This window comes from Callorhinchus milii, unplaced genomic scaffold, assembly GCF_018977255.1.
Source record: "Callorhinchus milii isolate IMCB2004 unplaced genomic scaffold, IMCB_Cmil_1.0 Scaffold12, whole genome shotgun sequence".
Classification (NCBI taxonomy): Eukaryota; Metazoa; Chordata; class Chondrichthyes; order Chimaeriformes; family Callorhinchidae; genus Callorhinchus; species Callorhinchus milii.
Window position 1 is genome coordinate 18,744,446 of NW_024704753.1, and position 21,808 is coordinate 18,766,253.

At 42.4% G+C, this 21,808-nt stretch overlaps 1 protein-coding gene across 1 annotated transcript; it reads left to right on the forward strand.

The window, feature by feature from the left end:
* The first annotated feature begins 94 nt into the window (after window positions 1-94).
* Window positions 95-21,513, forward strand: ip6k1 (inositol hexakisphosphate kinase 1). Its single transcript, XM_007890501.2, has 6 exons — window positions 95-241; window positions 9,497-9,874; window positions 13,222-13,426; window positions 17,240-17,421; window positions 18,299-18,474; window positions 18,877-21,513. Exons 2-6 carry the CDS (start codon window positions 9,652-9,654, stop codon window positions 19,381-19,383), a joined length of 1,293 nt encoding a protein of 430 aa, XP_007888692.1. The 5' UTR covers window positions 95-241; window positions 9,497-9,651; the 3' UTR covers window positions 19,384-21,513.
* Window positions 21,514-21,808: the final 295 nt, after the last annotated feature.

The following is a 21,808-nucleotide window of genomic DNA, read 5'->3' on the forward strand; positions in this document are numbered from 1 at the left end:
CGCGATGAGGCGGCGGCCGCGACGGCGACGGCCGCGATGACGACAGCGATGATGACGACGACGACGACGTCGACGACGACGACGCTGCGGTGGTTGACGTTGACCCTGCCGCCATCTTGCTTGTTTGTGTCGGGTTTCCAGGCAGGTCGGTCGGTCGGGTTTCCGAGCCACTCCGCTGCTCCGGGAGATCGAGGGAGGGAGGGAGGTCCGGGGAGCCAGCCACCGCTGCCCGCCTCGCTGGGTGAGTGTGTGTGTGTGTGAACAAACCCGGGGAGGGGGAGTCAGCAATGGCGGCGTGGCTCGGCCGGGGCCGGGGCCTAGCTGTCACTGCAGAGCCTGAGAGGCGCCGTCTGGCCGTCGTGTTGGCCGGCGAGCGAGCGAGCGACGGAGGGCGCGGAAGCACACGGGAGAGCTGCAGCGGTCACCACACCGTGTGGCGGGGGGTGGGGTGGGGGGGGGACGACAAGGAGGGACTGAGACTCCGAGGGACCGGGTCCGTCTTCCATCCTCTCCCACCCTCAACCCCCTCCCGCTCCCCCCACCACCACCACCATCATCATCATCATCGCCCTTAGCGTCATCACTCCCGCCTGCCATTATCTGCTCATCATTCATTCATCAATCAACCTCCCCCCCCGCCCCCTCCCTCCCTCACCCACTCCTCATCACCCCTAACCTTGACCATCAACCCACCCCTCAGTCCCTCCCTCTTCAATTCCCCCCCCCCCCACCCCCACCCACATCAATCGCGCTCTCTCTTCCCATCACCCCATCCATCTCTACCCTCTACTCTGATATTAGTAATGATCCCGGCGTTTGACACAGCGCCTCATCGCGTCTTCGAGGCGTCTCAAAGCGCTCCACAGGATACACTGTAAAGTGAATTGACTGTACAGTTTGTGGGCGAAAACGCGGCAGCCGATTGCGCGCGGCAGCGTCCCCGCAAACAGCCGTGGGTTGAGTGACCAGATTTTATTTATGTTTTCTGAAGGGATTATTATCCCCGGAGAAGCGATCCGCCAATCGACAGCTAGGTAAACAGAGGCGTGTGTGTGGAGTAAGGAAACTTGCCCAACGTTTCGTCACCATTGATTATTATCCCCCACCTCAATCATCTTCGCCACCGTGTCAATCACTCCATTTACATTTGCGCAAACTTTCTACCTTGTCATTATCAAAATGTATTTTACTCATTAGTGTCATAACTCCACATCTTGTGAGTATCCCGCTGGCTCCTCTCAGCACTAACTACAGCTGAGCCCTTAATCATTCTCTTTTCCTTTCATCAATATCGTGGGTTCCCCCCATTTCATGACAAGCCAACTGTGCAAAGTGTTTTGGGATGCTCTCCCAACGTGAAAGACGCTATACAAGTATAAATCATACTCAAATTCCTTTGCCTCCTTCAAAATTTACTTTAAGACTTTCCTCTTCAACTGCGTTTTCAGCCATCTTTCCTGTCCTTGCCCCTCACCTCTCAACCACAGATGCAAACCTGAGACTGTCCAGCACCTTCGGACATCCTCCCAATGTGAAAGGCACTATATGAATGTGAATTTGTTGTTGTTGTTGAATTTGTATTGTATTGGATATTCACACATCACTATAACTTCATTATCAGTTCAATCACTTCCTTATGTGAATTGGCTGCTATGTTGATTAGATTACTGCATAAGGAAAATTATGTAGTAAGCTCTTAAAACAATGATGGATGAATATACGAGCACGCTTTTCAGGTACTCAGCTTTGTACTTGCGTTGTACTTTATTCTTAAGTGGATTCTGATCGATGCTTTGGTGTTTGTATCCGTCTGTATAGTGGCTCATCTGTGAGCTGATTAGCTCCATTAACCTTGTGAAGTGATGCCTGCATCTCAAGCCTCTTATGGACTGCATATGGAAGCAACAAAAAGAGAAAAACAAGTCCTCCAGAGGCATTTGCGGTGTGAAGATTGGTGGAATGTTTTGTTCTCTATTATTTTGGAAATTGAAACTGTAACAAAATGACTTGGATTCTTCTTAATATGTTTCAGTGTTTTGTACACAGTCCAGAATCCTGCAGTCTGAATTATAGTAAAAGCCCAGCTTAAAGGACTCCGGATATCCGGAATTCGGAAGCCATATGTAGATTCCGCAAGCCCCACTCTCCTAGTGGGCATCCTCGCTTCACCATGCTCGGTGGCCAGGCATCGACTGGACCAGATCTCTTCCCCTTCATCCCTGCCCACCCCCACCCCCCACCCAATCCCTCATTAGTCCAGACAGCCGAGGTTTTAGTGTATTTGACTCCGTTGTTGACGTGTACTGTCGAGTATCGTTTCTTCTCAATCTAGGTCAGTGGCATGGCATTATCATTACCAGGAAAAGGTGTACTATTTTTATTTCCCTTTGCATTGTGTAGCTAGAAAAGTGGCAGTGGCAAATTCCACCCAAAGGGGTCACAAGTGTAATATTTTCCAAGGAGCATTTCCCTATGCATCAGTCCCATCTATGTTGAAATGACACTATTTCTGAGAGCAGAACCCCACTTGCGGAATAAAGCGTTGCTGTTCCTTGTTCTGTAATGTTTAGATTTACTTCCTCACAAACTATTTGCAGAATAAGTGACTCGACAGGAGTAAGTGTGCAAACATTTGTTGTGCTATCTTCCTTGTTCACCTCCTTATGTTTGATTATATAATAATAATAATAATCCTTGCGTTTGATATAGCGCCTTATCAGGTCTTCGAGACGTCAAAAAACCCTTCACAGAATATAATGTGAAATGAATTGACTGTATATTTTGTGGGCGAAAGGACAAGGGCACAAAGATGAAATGAGAAGGTGAAAGACCTTTCACTAAAACAGTTGGAGAAGTTAGATCTTCAACTAAATTCTCATGTCCCTCAACAAACATTCTCAGTCTATGTTGTTTTGTGTACAGTTTGCCAATATCTCGTGACGGAGTTAATGCTGCTCTTTAGCAAACAGCCTGTCTCTGTTCTTAGAGGTCTTGCCATGACAGGAGATACTTGAAGTAGCAGTATACTTCGATTTCTTTGTCAGTTTTCTGGCAACTGCTGCTAAGAACATCTGACTCCTTTTTTCCTTTTATTGGAATATGGCTCCACAGATGGCAACAGGTGTTCTCCAGTACTTCGAGTGACCATTATTCATGTATGAAGTATGAGAGCGAGTGTCTGCAGGCTATTCAACCGCCATAGGTTTCCCAACCAGGATTGAATCTATCTGCACCCTCTGTCCATACATACCCTCTTCCAAGGAGGATTTATTGGATTGGGATAAAGAATAGGAACCATGGAAAGTAGTGCCTCCTCTCCCATGCAAGTGACTGAAACCAGTTGTGTTATGCCCTGGGGACGTCCTCCTGGCATGACAGACTTTATGAATGCAATTTGTTGGTATTATAATACAATAATTGCTATTTCAACTGCTTAGTCACAGGTGGGGAGAACTTGGTGGCTGACCAGAAATGGTGGAGAAATAGGAACAAAGAAGACTTTAATTATGAATTTGTGTTATGGTTTGTAATGTGCAGGGCCATAACTGGATGCAGGCTGTCACAACTTTGAAGAGCAAAGATGGCTCACAAAAGCACACAAAAACTGAGAAATTGCATTGAGTCTGCTGCAGTGGGCTACAGATTTCTCCTAGATTTCTGGATATTATAATAATAATACTTGCATTTGACATAGTGCCTTATCATGTCTATGAGACATCTCAAGGTGCTTCACAGAATATACTATAATGTGTAGTGACTGTATATTTTGTGGGCGAAATGCGGCAGCCAATTGAGCGCAGCAGTATCCCACAAACAGCCGTGGATTGAGTGACCAAATTATTATTTTTTTGGATGAGGTTATTAACCTCGTAAAAGCGATCCACCAGTTGATTAACGACTGGGCCTGTTTGCCCCGTCCAGGACTCAAACTCAGGTCCTCTTGCTTGCGAGGCAAGTGATCTAAATTCTAAGCTACAGGACTCCCAAGATGTACCTTCAGCTTCTGCGTGCAAAGAGCAGAGTTTTAGGCAACGAGATTGTTGGGCCCAAAGTTTCATGAACAAATGGTGTGTGTCACTTCACCTCTTCTGTTCGGCGTCTGTCTAGACATTTTCGATTCAGATAGTAACTTGTTTATTCTTGGCATAAGCGTAGAGGTCTGTTATAAATATACTGATTCCACGAGTAAGAGATTAGCTCAGGGTACAATATTCCCTGTGTTGTGCTGATGTAGACTTTGTGTAACACTGGAGTGACAGCTTGCCAAGCTTCCTTCAGGATTCTCACTCTTTTGCCAGCTTTTCAAGTCACCTGCCACTTGTTTGGCACAACAACATTCGGTGACTCAATCCACAACTGTTTGTGGGACATGCTGGGTGCATTTGGCTGCTGTGTTTCCCCCACAAAATGCACAGTCAATCCACTTTACAGTATATTCTGTGGAACACTGAGATGTCTCAACGACGTGATGAGACGCTGAATCAAATGCAAGGATTATAATTATTGTTTGTTCCAATGTTGATCTTTTGTGATTGCCTAACCAAAAGCACTAAATGTCTGTAACAGAAAAGGGTCTGCATTTCCAAGAGTAGAAGTGGATGGCCAACATCACAGCAAACTTGTGTAAAGGGGGAAAATGTTGCAACAGGAGAAGGGAAAAAAAGTACAGGAGACCAAATGATCTTGTGGTATTGGGCTAACAAAGCACTCCTCTAATTTGCCCCTGCTTGTGTTACGTGTCAACTTGTTGGTAGTATTCTGGATCAGAAGGTTGTCCGTTCAAAGCTTTTGTCGAGAACTTTATTGAGTCTAATAAATATTGACACCCCAGTGTTCTCATTTGGGAACACCGCATTGTCAAAGGCGCCGTTCTTCAGACGAGAAATTAAACAAGGTTCTGTCTATTCAACATCAACAACTTGCATTTATAGAGCGCCCCTCATGTACGGTAGCGTCCTAGAGCGCTTGACACCGTTCAAAGAAATATCAAAGTGACTTCCCTCTTATATATTTTATAAAAACTTATCTATGCAAGCTGCTGAATTTATGCCATTCCAGAAATATCCAGAAATTATTCACATGCATCATGTCCAGCAAGCAATTGTATTTTGCATTAGATATTTAGCTGAAATTGTTTTTAAATGGCGAGGTGTGATTTATACAGTGTCTTTAGCAGAGTGTAATCACAGAATGGAGCGAAAGAGCTTTGGGGCATGGATGGTCACGATTAGTAGAAACATTGGCCTCATGATAAAGCCTTTTGCCAAGAAATCTAGTCTGGTTCATGCATATTAATTAGCTAATTCCTGCCGATTCAATTAGAACAACAGAGAAAGTGACATAATTAATGCTGCATTCGCAATAATAATCCTTGCATTTGATATAGCGACATTGAGACGTCTCAAAGCGCTTCCCAGAATATACTGTAAAGTGAAATAAAAACAGAAGTTGCTGCGAACACTCAGCAGGTCAGGCAGCATCTATGGAGAGAGGAATGTGGGTTAACGTTTCAGGTTGATGATCTTTCGTAACGTGATTCGACCGTATATTTTTGTGGGCATTCTGGCTTCTATAGATACGCTGTTGCATTAACAGAAGATGTCATTACTTTGGTAATGTCAGTCTAAAATGTGTAATGTTGCAGTGCTTCCTTTTTGATGATTGAAGATGTGAGATGATCTATAATGCATTCTCGTGCATAATAAGTTGGTCACTTTCAATCTACGACTGTTTGTGGGACATTGCTGCCGCGTTCGCCCACAAATATACAGTCAATTCACTTTACAGTATATTCTGTGAAGCGCTTTGAGACGTCTCGAAGACGTGAAAACGCTATATCAAATGCAAGGATTATTATTATTATAGTGATTTCTACCTTCCAGACCAATGTAAAATTCATGGTGATCAACAAGCTCCCCGCTGAAGTTCAACGAGGGATATTGTGGGGTGGGTGGGGGGGTCAGTATTTGCAGAAAGGTTTAAAGTGGGGAGAGCTTTTTCAGCAAAGCTTTTAATCCTCAGCAACTGGTCTGTCATAGTTATAAAGCCTCTTAGCAGGGTCACCTCTGTGGTCCTTCAAACCAAATTCAACGGGCAGCCTTTCTCTGAGCTCATTTGCTTGTTTGCTTGCAAGTGGTAAACATATGTGTGATTGGCAGCAAGGGCTGGTGTTCCATTGAGCGTACGCCTGATTGGCGTAGCATTGCTGTGGGGAGGACCCACACTGGGTTTGGTGGTGTGAGCGCTTGTAATCACCTTCGCAGATCAGAGACTGTTACAGACGTAGTTGATGGGTCCCCGTCTCTGGGTGCAGCTACCAGTAAGTAGACTGAGAAATCTTTGAGCGGTGGAATGAATCTATTAAGTACAGGACAAAACATGCTTTAGTTTTCAAAAGATTTGCCGCTCATAATCCTTTATAGTTTTGTTGGGATTGAATAACTTCAGCAGGGATTATCAGCACATTACAGTAAAAAGCTTTGTGGTATGAGACACTGCTGAACAATTTTCAATATGTTCAAAATCCTGTACTTTTCATTATAAGCAACTACCATAACTCCCTTGGGAAATGCTGCAGTTGCCAGTAGAGGTGTTTGAGCCTGAAATAAGAGAGATCACAGGACAACCCTTTCCAAACTGCCGTGAAAGGGGAATTGAACACTTGAGAGTTTTCGAATACACGACAGTTTTATACTAAGTTGTCTTTGAGGTCGGGGTGAAAGCATTGGATTTGTTAAAATGACAGAGCATGTGCTGCATAAGAATGTGTCTGTTCGCAATGGTGGCTTTTTAATGATATCAGTCCTCCTTCGATGTTACCTGAATCAGGTGTTTCAAAAGATTGTTGACTAAAACTCAAGGGTAACACAGTAGTTGTCGAACAACTACTACTGGCAGTGTCTGATCAGAGAGTGCATTCATGGTAGAATCCTGATTAAATGGGAATGTTGTGATTGACTACATTTAATTACTATTGTAATTTGCAAAGTTTTATTTTAAACATTGTTTATTCCAACATGCCTTACCTTGACCTTGAAGTCATCTCGCCCATATCGCTTTCTGGCTTGTCTTCTTTCTAATTTCCCTCTTGCTTTTTCAACAAATTTCTCATAGTTTCCTTATCACTTGACTTCAACATTGTAAATCTTAAATACCCTTTCCTCACCTCATTAAACACTTCCTCTGTTATTCCCCAAATCGGATAGCTCTTGAGGAACGTCTGCACTATTCCATTATGTGAAGCAGAATTCTTCGACTCCCTCCATTGCTAAGCAGCTTCGAAGCATCTCAAGTTTCCTGTTTCACCCCAAACCTGTTTTCCCTTCCCTTATACTTTTCAAGCAGGTTGTAAAAAAGGCCCATCAGCTGAAACCAGATCTTTCCTATTAGGATTGCTTTGAAACATCCTCCCAGTTTGAAAGGCACTCTATAAATGATGTAAATTGTACCATAATAGAATTCCTGTATTTTGTCTCACTCCAGCCCAGACAGTGGGTCAAATGCAAATTCTATGCTGTAGATTTCTATGCTTCTAATTTAACTAAGAGTGCGATTTAGATGAGATCCCAGTTGTGGCCAACAATCCTTCAGATAAAATATTGGTCATTCAAATTCGCTGTTTGTGAGACAGTGCTGTGAGCATTTTGGTTGGCATGTTCGTCTACAAATACATCGTCATTGCATGCAGAGTAAATCTTGTGAGACACTTGGAGATGTTTGGATTACTTCATAGAGTGCAATATCAAATGCAAGGATTATTATTACTCTGTTACGTAAAATTGCTTTCAGTACTGTGTGTTATGACTTATTCAGCATAATGTAAATTAACCTACTGTACTCTAATTGCTCAGGGTGTATTCCGGATATTATATGTGAGAGATTGAATTAAGGTACACTTTGGCTTGTTCTCCCATGATTTAATATTCATTTACAAGTATTGCAGCTGCCTCTGTGCCTCTAATTTAATTGAAGTCATTTCGTGTTTTGTTTTAAGTTAAAGGATTAGGTTGAATGTTTTTCTTACATTCAAAGTGATATTCTTGTGATTGGTCTAGTTTGTAGACTTTTTTTTCTCTCTGATTGGTAAGTACAACCTATTTATAATCAGCATTGATCCCTTGAGGTCTAAATATTCCAGAAGGTTCTACGAAATGGATTTAAATCAGATTATTTCTCCCTCTTCCAACACATTGATGAACAAAGTGCAGTGGCATCTTTGGTGCACTTTTGAGCATTGCTGTTTTATTAGGCAGATAGTTGCTATCTCTTCACTGACAATCATCATTCCGCCCATAAGAACATAGTGGAGATGTTGATAGGAATTAATTCTGTATGGATTAGTCTACAGAGAGGAAAGCTTTGGGAACCTTAGATCCAAAGTTGCCTGGTTCTTCCAAGCCATACTATACTTACTATGTGTCATGTCTCAAATTAAATTTGGAGCTTGAATCTTCTGATTCAGAGATGAGAATACTGCCAACTGAGCTGACAACTGGATTAACCAGATGGTCCACATTCCTGATGATATCACAAGGTGAATCATTTGAGAAAGATCATCCAGCTGCCAGGATTCCAAAGCTTGAGGTGGTTCTGTGACCTCTGTGTTACCAGTGCTTCCATTATGTGAACCATTGGTCTTGTTGTGTTGTACTTCCCTCATGTCTAAATTGTTTCTATTACTGGGAAAGGTACTTTGGTTTCAAAGTCTGCACCACATTTAACAGTTGAGAAGGAGCAGCTTGTTCCGGCATGGACTGGATGCAATGTTCAGTCCTTTACCTTTTAACTTCTAAAATAAGTTTCTTTCTGATGATTGATTTGATTTGGAGAGGAGGGGGATGATTTACATTTCACCGTCTCCACTATAGAATATAAGAAATTGCTGGCGAAGGAAGACCGAGGTCCACCTTCCACCATCCTGGCAGTCACTTGACGTGGCGTGTCCTAAACTCTATACTGTATCCCCTAGATATTATTTTCTAGCAGAAATAAGCGCCTTGGGACGTCCTCCCGACGTGAAAGGCGCTCAATAAATGGAATCTTGTTGTTGTTGTTGAAATCCATCTAATTTGTTCTTGAAGCAAACAACACTTTCTACTTCCACCGTCTGTCTCCCTAGGGAGCCTGTTCAATAAGATTACTACTTGCTCACTGAAGTAGTGTCCCCACAGATTTGTTCTGAATTTGCTCTCTTCACTCGCAGGCCATGTCCTCTGGTTTTACTGTTCAGTACTATAAAAAGTTTTTTTTTCTTGTAGACTTGATATTTTACGTACACACTGCCATTTTACTATTCTTCAATTCCCTTGTATGTTCACAAGTACTTTTCTCCCACCAGAGTGCTGACCGATCATTTTGCTCATAAAAGTGTGATCGATGCAAAAAAAAGTGGTAATAAGCATAAAATCGTACGTCAATATTTTCTGCCTTGCTCCACTGGACTTCGGGTCACAGTTTAGCACAGAACTGATTTGTTTTTCCTTCTCCTCTCTTCTAGAAGTGAACAAGAGCATTCTGGAGTTGGGAGCTCTGCTTGCGTGATAGACGTCGAGGCTGTAGGCTGGTCCTCAGGCTCGTACAGAGTATAGCCAGCGAAGCCAGGCCCTATGTGCTGTGCTCCATGTCTCCTCCAAGCTGTGGCCCAGTAACGCAATGTGCCTTTTGGACACCATGGAAGTGGGGAACTATGGCAACAACACAGTCTCAGAGAGACACAAAGGAGTGCTTTTGGAGCCCTTCATTCACCAAGTCGGCGGGCACTCCAGTATGATGCGCTATGATGATCACACCGTCTGCAAACCCCTCATCACTCGCGAGCAGAGGTTCTACGAATCGCTGCCACCAGAAATGAAAGAATTTACACCGGAATACAAAGGTGAGACTTTTTTTCTGCATGTCACAAGTACTTTTAACTAAAATTAGCAACGACTTTGCCCTTCCTGTTTACAGTACACTCAGAAAGTCACTTTATGGAGAACAAATGACTGTTGTCAGACTGTACTGAAGATCTACTCTTCTCCATGTTTTCAATTGTGATCTCCAGGTTTACTCTGGTTTTGAAATCTTCGCAAGCGAGCAGTTTTTTAAGATGTAAAATTAGCCCATCACATCAATAATATACAAAGTGCAGTGTGATAATATATTCTGCAGAATGTTGTGATGTATAAAATCAGATTTTGTACATGATCGGATTTGAATCCCTGACTGTCCAGTGCCTTGGGAAGTTCGCCCGATGTGAAAGGCGATGTAATTACATCGCAAATGTAATTTGTTGTTATTATTATTGTTGTGAATCAGAATGTTTTGTGTGTGTGTGAGTGGAGGTGTTTGGTGCTGTGAATTGGAGTGATCTGATTCAATGGTGATTGTTGTCTTGACTGAAGTAAGAACAATTTGACGGTGTTTGACTGTTTGCTGAGCCTGCTGACTGAGCCTCTGCAGTGTTTTGGCTTTAAATGAACCTGATGCGTGATTCACATGACTTATCATGATCAATCATTCTGTAATACTGGGAGAGTACGAAAAGCAGCAGGGCTTAAAAATAACAGCTCAGCCAAATTCCCCATTTACCATGACACCAATGTTTGCCTTCGCCACAATCTGAGCTCCCGTTTAGAAAATATTCTCACATTTCCTTATCCCTGATATTTCAATGCAGCCTGTTATTTTGTAACTTCAGGTCCCTGAGCATCATTCTGTGCTTTGCTGACAGCTCTGGAATGCTACCCTACGTGAGGGGCACTATACAAATGCAAGTTATGGTTGTTGTTGTTGTTGTAGCTCTGGTAACCTTGTGTGTTGAAACTAGCATACTTGTTTTTAAAGGTGGCGTAGTATGATTTCCCTAGAAGGCCATTCAGCCTCTCGAGCCTGTTCCGTCATTCTATAGATCATAGCTGATCTGTACCTCAACTCCCACATCGGGACACAAGTTGACACCAGCACAGTGCTGCGGGTGTCCCAACATTGCTGAAGGTGCCATCCTTCAGACCACACGTTAAAGCAAGGCTGCCTCTGCCTGTTCGATTAAAGGTGCCATGGCACTGTTCAAGAAGCGCAAATTGATTACCACATTCACCCATAAAACACATAGTCACTGCTCTTTACAGTAATTCTTACAGTGCTTTGGGATGTCCTACCAAAGTGAAAAGTGCTGTGCCAAATATCAGGATTATTATTTATTCATCTTGAGGCTGTAAAATGGGATGTGCGTGTTGGAGAGCAATTAGTTTCTCTTTGGAATTTGGTCTTGTGACAATGAATCTATGCCTTAGGGATTGAGTGTGCGATTCCAAATAAAATAATTTATGTGCATCTATTATATTGTCTTTGCAGCTGTTCTTTCATTTGTAAAAGATGAAACTCACACGCAGTGAATTTCTGAACACACATGTTCTCGTCCTTGTCCCTCTCTCCGACGGTGACTTTGAAGCAGTATTTATCTTTCATCGACGTTTCTGGCTCAGATAGCTTCACTTAGGACAACTAGAACAAAACAAGGAATGTATGCATTTGGTTGCAAATGCTCGTCACGCAATCTACGACTGTTTGTGGGGACGCTGCTGGGCACACTTGGCAGCTGCGTTTTGCCCACAAAATATACAGTCAATTCACTTTACACTATATTCTGTGAAGCGCTTTGAGATGTCTCAAAAACGTGATAAGGGGCTGTATCAAATGCAAGGATTATTATTATTATTTGGTTGCAAATGCTGTTCATGTAGCTGCCGCTATGACTGACCAACAAATTCAGGAACCCACTCCTTGAGGTGAGATTCAGTATTCCCATGGATAACACCAATGGCTAAGTGCTGCACAATGCCCGTTGTACAGTATATGCTGAGCCATCTTCCACTTGACTCAGAGCAGGGAATGCTGACGCCTTATTATCTCTTTCTGCGAAGGTGGGTTATTACCTGGCAGGGCACAGAGGCCATCCTGGAGTAATGAGAAGAAATGATCTGCATGAAACTGTGACGGGCAGACTGTGTGTTCTATATCACTGAGCTAAATGCTAAATGGTAGGCCTGTGCATTACTGAAGGACCGATTGGAAGAATGATGATGGACAGAGAAGCTATAGGAAATGGCTGAGGGTGTGCACAGTAGCTACTTCAACCAGCGTGGTTTTGACAACCTTTTGAGCCTGTCATTATTGTTCAGCCATTTCACTGTAAATGCATAAAGTGCTGTGACCTGATGTAACATATCTAAATCTACTCCAGATAATTTTGACGTGTTAATAGAGAACCTGCATAACATTGGGGGGGGGGGGGGGAGATCAGTTGCTCTAAGATGTTCCGAAATGCACGTAGTCCAATTCTAATCTAATACAACAACAACAAAGTTACATTTGTATAGCGCCTTACTAATAACTACAGTAATGAGCAGGACATTGCTGACTGAATAACTATCTGTAATAATTCAGTGGAGAACAAACAGACTGACGTCAGGAGCTGCCTGCTTTCATTAGCCTCTGAAGTTGCTATACCATTGGATTTTGCTAATCTGCCAGATTCTAGGAGACGGTTCAATGAACTCCAATTGTTAACACAATTGGCACATACTGTACAAAATGGGCATTTTGGAGTCCTGTAACTCAGTGGTTAGAGACCTGGGTTCAATTCCAGGCAGGGGGTGAAACCTTGGGCAAGTTTCCTTACTCCACACAGAGCCTAATAATAATCCCTCCAAAACAAAACAACAATAAACTGGTCATTTTCAATCCACGACTGTTTAGGGAAATATTATTATTATTAAGTGCAAGTCTACCTCCTGTCATTTGGCGAGAATTTTAGATTTATTTTGTCATTAAGTTTTTGAACGAAATCATTGAAGCAATTGAATTCAGTGCTGTGTGCCTTGGTCCTACATACTATACTTCTGATTTACACAATCCACAACAGTAGTTAATTTAATTATTACATCTTTGAATCCCTTGCATTTGCAGTCGACTCTGAATGAGTGCTGATGCTGTATTATAAAGTGGGTGACTGCGGTAATAATAATAATAATCCTTGCATTTGTATAGCACCTTATCACGTCTTTGAGACGTCTCAAAGCGCTTCACAGGATATACTGTAAATTGAATTGACTGTATAGTTTGTGGGCGAAATCGTTCAGATGCTTTTGCACAGATCCAGAACGGGAAAAGATCGAGTGTAAATGATGAAACGTTTTGACATTGCCAACTCGTTAAATGTGGGTGCTGTTCTCCCCCCAGGTGTTGTGTTGGTATGTTTTGAAGGAGACAGCGATGGTTACATTAACCTGATCGCGTATCCGTATGAGGAGAGCGAAGGTTTGGAGCCGGAAGAACTTCCAGAAAGGGAACAACCCCGCAGGAAGCACTCGCGAAGAAGTTTCTTTCGATCGAGCAGCAACCTTGAAAACCTGATCCAGAAAGAAGATCCCGACATCCCGGAGAGGTATGTGATGCAAGCTTTGGGGGTACCTCAGCTGTGTGTGTGTGTCGTGCGGGTGTTCCAGTATGTGATACATGTTCTGTTCCTTTTTTACAGTTGGAGTGATAGATCAACCTTTAAGTGCTCTAGCAGAAAGAGTTACCAAGGATGGATTTGGGGTAAACACGTTTTATGTTTACAGCTGTCCTGTGGGGTTCTGATCTAAATAACTATTATTAAATCTGTCACTGTAGGGATACCAGCCAGAAGAGGTCATTAAGCACACGTGGCGTTCAAACAGATTTCTGATTGGAGTTCAGGAGTCAAAAGATTCCTTCGGTATTTGCTTCTTGGTCTTGCTCGATGGATTTGATGAATATCAACACTTTACTGGGTGTTTGATTGCTAGTGGACAAGCTGTATGTGGACTTCTGTTTTGAATGGGGTCTGTATATGGACTATTATATAGGGATATTGGCAAGGACAGAAAACTGACAAACAAGTCACTGGAGAGTGCCAGTCTCCCTCGTTTCTGAGGTGGATCTTATGAATTGTGTTGTCGGGTGAAAATGAAGCAGTCACATACACAACTTTCAAAATCTTGGCAATTGGAAAGTAAAGTACAATACAGGAAAACAAACTGTAGGATCCAAGTGAAAGTTGAACTGGAGCATGTGTTGCGGTCTGCAGAGCTGTACTAACTGGATAGAGGGTATATGACGAGCATGTCAAGGGATATATACCTGTTCCTCCACTTTGCAAACTCACTAATGTTAAGTAGGCTGGACATCTTCTGTTGCATCCATTTCTCCTTCCAATGGCACAGGTGCAGAGGACAAGATGTCTTCACCTCAGCTCAGTCTGGACACAACTTGTAAATTGTTTGCGCGTGCATTTGTTGCTGAACTTGAGGTTCAGTAATTTTGTGCGGTTGAAACAAACGGGTGAGCCTCACTAGATTTTCTCCTGCTGGTTTTGAATAAGTTGCTTGAGTCTGCCTTCTTGGCATTTTTCTTTTGTTGAAGATCACCATTGTGAGCAGAGTCTGTAATGGGGCAAAAGAATGGGGCTTCCATGTAAGCTGGTTGCACACGGCTGTGCGTTTCCTGTGCACTATGTCTGGGGGTTATAGAGATGCTAGCGATAGAGATTGAATAATGGCTCCTGCTCATAATCACAACTGGGTACATCATAGGAGGACAGCGACTTCCTAATGGCTTGTCTCCGAGTCTCAGTTGTGAAGGACTGCCGTAATAGTAATAATAATCCTTGGATTTGATGTAGCGCCTTATCACACCTTCGAGACGTCTCAAATATACTGCAAAGTGAATTGACTGTATACTTTGTGGGTGAGACACGGTAGCCAATTGGCATTCCCTGATATGGCCACTGAAAAGTTCGCCGGTGAAGAAATTGTAACATTTTATTTTTTTGACAATTGTGCCGGATTAGTTTTTCGGATTCAGTCTCATACATAGAACGAAAAGGTCCAGATCGTGGTGAGGCTGTAGTTTGGAAGACAATTTTGGTTTGTGTGGTGATACATCGTGGTTCACAGATCTTTGCTTTGCGATCGATTGGGTTGTTTTGAAATCTTTCCAAATACTTTGAACATCTTTAAACAGATATGTTTAGAGGCACTGCTTATTGGGTTTTCTGATGGGGACTGCAGCTTTAAAGGCACATACAGACCTGGATTGCTGTTTGTGGAGACGTATTTTAGCCTATAATGGATGACATCACTGGATTAGCAGATGTGCTCTGAATACTCCGAGGCCTATTTGTGTCCAGATTTCTTGTTGATAACTGTCTTTTGTGCCATGTCATCCTGAGGAGTTGAAAGCACTGATTGCCACTTCCTTTCACTGCTCCTGCAAATGTGCTTGAGATGGGCTGATGACATTTTCTTGGACGCGTACAGGAGCTATTTAGGACTGATTTACTTAAGTATATCAGACCATCCTTTATTGTATTACAATGATGATCCGATTGAATGACTCATGCACATCAACATTGTACCGTTCATCCTTTTGTTGAGTTTTGAAAACATGTTTTGTAGTAAAATTGGAGGTCAGCTACAATTTTATCGATCAATCCTTTCAATTCCTTTGTTTCCCGTTGGTCTACTTTGCGATGAGTATAAAAGTGGTGCTGTAAATATATATCCAAAGATTGCTATTTTAAAAGAACCTTTTGTACAATACTAACGGGGATCACACAAACAAGTCTGTAAAATCTGTCTCTTGAACTATTACTATATTCATAAAATCAAAGTTGAGAGATAGAGTGCCATCCAGACCTTGGTAAGATTGGTGAATGAGGTAAGTAAACCTAACCTAAATAGTATTGGAACCCCTTGCAGATTGCAGCAAAGGCTAACAGAACTCTAGTGTCAACTCGTGCTAATCACCAGAGTATTTCTCTCTTACTGTACTCGTTTATTCCCTTGTTTTCTTCTTCCAGGATTCCCCTTCTTCCTTCACGGTACGGCTGAGCTGTGTGCCTCCCAATATCATGAACTCTCACATCTGTTAGTTGTAGTCGGAAAGACATAGATAATTGGGTGAGCAGCGGTATTAGCAGGGGATGGAAGATTCAGATGGAACATCATGTCTGTTGGATAATGCCCTAAAATTGCCTTTGAGGATTGGGGCCCAATATGCCTAGGGACAATGATGGATTAGTAACAAAATCCAATCCTGGAAAACACTGGACAAATTGGGCCAAATAAAGCTCAGTGATTGCTTATGTATTGTAGTCGTGTGTGTTTCTGATGTTGTACACGTTAACGTTGCAGGGATGGAAATGGCTGATTTAACGCAGAGGGATGGGATATAAATAGTCCGCTTATTCTGAAGGACTTTGAAACCTCCAGCAAAAAAAAGTGCCAGTTACTCCCAACTCAGTGCTGCAGGGAACTACACAACCTGTTATCAGCATCTGTGTTCACATATACGTGTCTGTTTGTGTGTGTGTGTGTGTTATGCAGAATTAGTACATGAGGACTGTGAAGAGCAAGACATTTTTAAGAGAGCACGATGCATCATCATATGTGATTACTAATTAAATTATCGGGGCCGTGCAACAAAGTTAAATTGTCGGCAGCGATTATTATCCTTTATTATCCTTCAGACAGATTATTATAAGGCGCATTATAAATGTAATTATAAATGTAATTTGTTGTTATTGTATTATTAAGGCTTTAAAATTGGGATATGTCATGATGAGTGTTACAGGACAGGGTTAAAAAGGAGATATTGTGAATTTTTTTATATCTACTCATTCTTGCTCTTCTGGACTCGGCAAATTGGACATGTGATTGTTGAAGAGCCTGGTTCTTAGCTACAGTTAATACTAGTTTTGTGTAAAGTAAGTTCTTTCTAAACTTCCACGTTGTACCTCTTTACAGTCTAGTGAATTAATACAACAATACCCTGATTTTCACACCATTTTTCAATATTATACATTCACAGTTCTGGATTGTTTCCAACTTGTAAGTGTCACAAACTGGGATTCGGAATAATGCGACTCGAAGGGTTAGTAGTAGAATCCCAAAGGTTTGTCAGATCAGGAGCACAGAATATACCAATAAAGTGTGATGCTGTAAATTCTGTGAGACTGGAGATGCAATTTGTCACTCTTACTTTCAAAATGAGACAAAGCTATGAATCCAGGAGCCAAACCCTTCAAAGATGAAAAAGCATTGTGATTGCATTGACCTTTGTGTGCGTCTGTGTGGGGAATATCACCCAGTGAAGGTTCTATCTTGGTGAAACTGATGTCTGCCATAAAAATATGTCTTCTCATCTTCATGCTTTGTCTCTGCTTTGTCCGCAGCATTCAGGCGATGAAGAGCACAAAGTTGGAGGTACAGATCCAGTCAGAGATTCCCTTCCAGATGTTGGATGGAAACAGCGGGGTGACCTCAGAGAAGATCAGCTTCAATCCATGGAGTCTACGCTGCCACAAGCAGCAACTGAGCCGCATGCGCTCCGAATCACACAACCGCAAGTTCTACAGTATCCTTCGCTCAAGCTGGTCACACAGTAAACCCACGTTTGTACAACAACAACTTGCATTTATCTAGTGCCCCTTCCGCAATGTAGCGTCCCAGAGCATTTGGTACAGGTACCAAGAGGTACAGCGGAGCCCCACTCACAACGCACCCCTGTTTTGTCCTTATTTCAAAGTTCCAGAACAGCTTTTTTCACAACCTACATTAAAATGTGTGTGTGTGTGCGTGTGCGCTCTTGTTAGCGATGAGCTGTTTAGGTCAGAGATCTGAGGGATATACTTCGACAGAATACAATAGAATAAGGAGCTAAACACTAAGTTTCCAGGTGAATTTGCTCCATTTTCTCATATGAAGGGAGTAGCAGAGTGTTTACGTTCCTCGCTATGGTAGAAGGTAGAGTTTCACAAAACAGTTGGTTCCTGATAGAGAAATTCAATTTCCCAATGATTTATTGCAAATCTGCCTAAAAGGTCCCAGTGCAGCATGCATAAGGTCCCAAAGAGTCAAACTATATTGAATATACTGCTTTGTTTTCATATGGTCCTATACTGGCATTTCTCCAACTGAGATAGATTTGCACTGCACTGCCTGATGCACTTATGCTATTCATTTACTTTAAGAGCAAATACTGAGCCAGCAGCTTTTAGATGTTTTAACTTGTTGAATTTTGCCTTACATGCAATGAAGGGATTATAGTAATAATAATCCTTGCATTTGATATAGCTCCTTATCACATCTTCGAGACGTCTCAGAACGCTTCACAGAGTATAGTGTAATGTGAATTGACTGTGTTTTGTGGGCATGTAGTGCTGTGTTGCACACTGCTCCCAACTTTGCCCTTTCCAAATCATAGGAAACGTTCTTGACAAAATACTCTGCAGAGTTCCTCCTCCTGGAAAATGTGGTTCATCAGTTCCGTCATCCCTGTATCCTGGATCTGAAGATGGGAACCAGGCAACACGGAGATGATGCTTCTGAGGAAAAGGCAGCGCGACAGATGAAGAAATGTGAACTAAGTACATCAGCAACACTGGGTGTGCGAGTGTGTGGAATGCAGGTGAGGAACAGGTCTCAAAAAGTAAATGTAGCCTCATGGTCCCTCAGGATTTTATTTTACGTCCACGTCAAATCATTTAATAATGATAATATTCCTTGGATTTGATATAGCGACTTATCACGTCTTCGAGATGTCTCAAAGAACTTCATGGAATACACTGGAAAGTGAATTGATTGTAGATTTTGTGGCAAAATGCGGCAGCCAATTGCCCACAACAGCGTCCCACAAACAGTTGTGGATTGAGTCACCAATTTATTATTTATTGTTTTTTTGAAGGGATTATTACCCCCTAGAATGCGATCCCCCAATCGAGTAACAACCGGGTTTCTACTTATCAATTATCCCATTGACTACTAGTCATACAAGGGACACTGATCAATCTGCCTATGTCCTCATTTGTAGGTGTTCCAGTTAGACTCAGGGCATTACCTCTGGAGGAACAAGTACTATGGCCGCAGTCTTTCCATTGAGGGATTCGGGGAGACCCTGCATCAGTTTCTGCACAACGGCAAATACCTGCGCAAGGACTTGTTTGATGCCATCCTGCAGAAGCTCCGTAACCTCAAAGCGGTCCTGGAAAAGCAAGCCTCCTATCGCTTCTATTCCAGTTCTTTACTGATCATCTACGACGGGAAGGAGAGGAAAGCGGACTTTCGACACAAATACTCGGAAACATTCGTCCCCCAGGACAACAGCACGCAGGAAACCATTAGCCCTGTGCCATCCTCTTCCTCCAACGGCTCTCCGCCCATGCCCAAACTTGACGTGCGGATGATTGACTTTGCTCACAGCACATTCAGGGGGTTCCCAGACGACCAAACTGTTCACGACGGGCCTGACAAAGGCTATATCTTTGGATTGGAGAATCTCATTAATATCCTAGAAGAGATTCAAAATGAAAATCAGTAGCATACTCCAAAATGTTTCCTATTTCTTTATGTCTATTTACTCAGTGGGTGATTCCCTCCTCTCTCCTCTCTATCTCCCCTCCCCCCACCCCCCAAGCACATACTATGACTGCTTATTCTGATATTCATCGTAACGGTGACATCATAGAAAAGTACTGTTCACTTCTGGCAAATCGCTAGACACAAGTGAGTTTGTTAGACCTGATTGTTCTACCACAGTGTATACTCTTTTGTTTAGTCAAGTGAAGCAGAATTTCCTACACTGACAACACCTCTTGATCCTGTACAGGGAGCGGTGCTATTCACTGACTGATGCCTCCTATGCAGTGGCAGAGGCTAATGTGGAACTGTTCACTGAGCACCAAGGTAGCAAGTAGGTTACCCACTGCTCCCCAAAGACAAACTGCATGGATCTGCCATATGTACATTTGTAAATGTTGGGACAAATTCCTCATTTACGACCACCCTGATTGTGAGTGAAGGACTCTGTAATCTAACACTCAGGTTTGTTAGCTGCCAAGGTGTGTGAGTTTATTTGAATTTCTCTTCTTCCCACGAATATTATTCCCCAAATATCTGGCCAGCGTATGTGTTTGCTGAGGTTATTCTCTCACTGCGCCAGCGATTAATGCACAGAGCCTGCTGCTACTCACCTATTCCTTGGAGATTATTGCACGTTCTCTAGAAAGAAAAGCAGATCAGTTTGAATAGTTCAAATCACGGACCAACGCTGGTTACTGCACAGGACTGAGTATATTAGGCTCAGAGCTTTGTACCGGTGACAGATACGAGTATCACAAAGCCAGGCTTCTGCTAGCGAGCACAATCTCCTTGTCAGCACTCGGGCAAGAAATCGATCAGACTAACCCGCTCAGTGCTGTCATGGACTTCCAGTGAATGCAACCAGAAGTATCGGGACAGTCAAAGCCATTTCCTGTTCCTTATCCTCAGAAGGACTTGGCTTTCCTTTGTTTGTGCAGTTCCATAACGTATGTACTGTTAAATTCAATGAAGATATTTTAGAAGATTGTAGGAAAGCACATGGGCAAGAGGGCAGGTGTTCTATAAAACCTTCCCTGCACGCTGTTCCTAGTATAGAGCTTTTATGTTGCCATCCTTTTGTTTTTAGAATATATCGACTTGACACCGTTTGACCACAAGTAATCGCCGTGTTTTAAAGAGTTTTGAATCAGATTATAATATGTAGTTTTAAAAAAAAATGCATTATTTTGTTACGTTTATCTCAAATCTTTATTTTNATCTTTTAAAAGTGTATGTTTCAGTCCAGATCACAAAGTGTTGTGTTGAGAGAGATTGAGAGACCCGGTTTACAGAATGGCCGACGATTTCTTGAAGCTGCAGTATTTACCCCTGGAAGTGGTTCACGTAAGACCACTTACGGAAAGCGCTTATGGAAACGCTCAGATCACCAGCAGTTTTACTCAAATGAACCACCAACAACTGACTGACTGGAGTTGGGGTCTGCAATGCTGGACTGAAATTGTACAGCACAGTGGTGTGAAACTTTCAGGCCTGATTAAATAACTCTGAGCCCCTCTAAATGGTTTGTACTCAGACCAAATGTGTTTAAACATTTCATCCGAATTCATTGTATTCTTTGAGCCACGCTTATGTTCAAAGGCACTGGAGTGATAATGTGCTTCTTTCAGATTTTTTTTCCTGATCCAGTTACAATCTTTTATATGTGAGTACGTAATATGAGGCTGCTTACTTCAGCTGTTCCACATTCCTCCTGCTTGTAGATTTCCAGTAATCAGACCATACATCGCCCTGTGCTTCGATAATTTCACCAGATTTTCTTCTTGTCATTGGGGACCAACTGCCTGATTTGCCTGAAAGTATTCTTGATTCTACATTTGCAACCTTTTAACCCTTTGTTGTTGGTGACATTTGAGTCTGTCAGGCATGTATTCGATAAGCTTGTTGATTCTTGCTTGAATCAGCAGCTTGGTGGGTTTCCTCTCCTGCTAGGATAGGAGAGGAAATGGACAGTTTGCCCATTGATTGGGTTTGAGAAGGTTAGATGGGGTTAGCTTGTTCTTTTCACCCATTACCAGGGGCTTTAGGAAATACGAGCAGGAAACATCGGGGGTTGACTCACAGCTGAAGAGGATGTATGCAGTTGAGAATCGACATTGAATCAGTGAATTTGGGGAAATTTAACTCTGTGCATGTTACACAATTATTTCTTGTAACGACATTCTTGCACTAAAGAGGGAGAAAAGGGAAATGATAACATTCTCCATCTTAAAATTGATTCGGAAAAAGAATCACAATGTAATAGTAAAATGTGCAAGCATACAGCAAAATGTAAAGAACACATTGGTGTTTACATTGAAACAGTTATCTTGAAAAACACACACACAGTGGGGCTCGGGAGAATAATTCAGAAGATGCTACAAAGT

What these genes read in the sequence shown, in the direction of transcription:
- ip6k1 (XM_007890501.2), top strand. Translation starts at nt 9,652, where the DNA reads ATGTGCCTTTTGGACACCATGGAAGTGGGGAACTATGGCAACAACACA. An exon ending in ATTTACACCGGAATACAAAG is followed by an intron (nt 9,875 to 13,221) that starts GTGAGACTTTTT and finishes TTCTCCCCCCAG; the next exon opens with GTGTTGTGTTGGTATGTTTT. An exon ending in TGCGAGTGTGTGGAATGCAG is followed by an intron (nt 18,475 to 18,876) that starts GTGAGGAACAGG and finishes CCTCATTTGTAG; the next exon opens with GTGTTCCAGTTAGACTCAGG.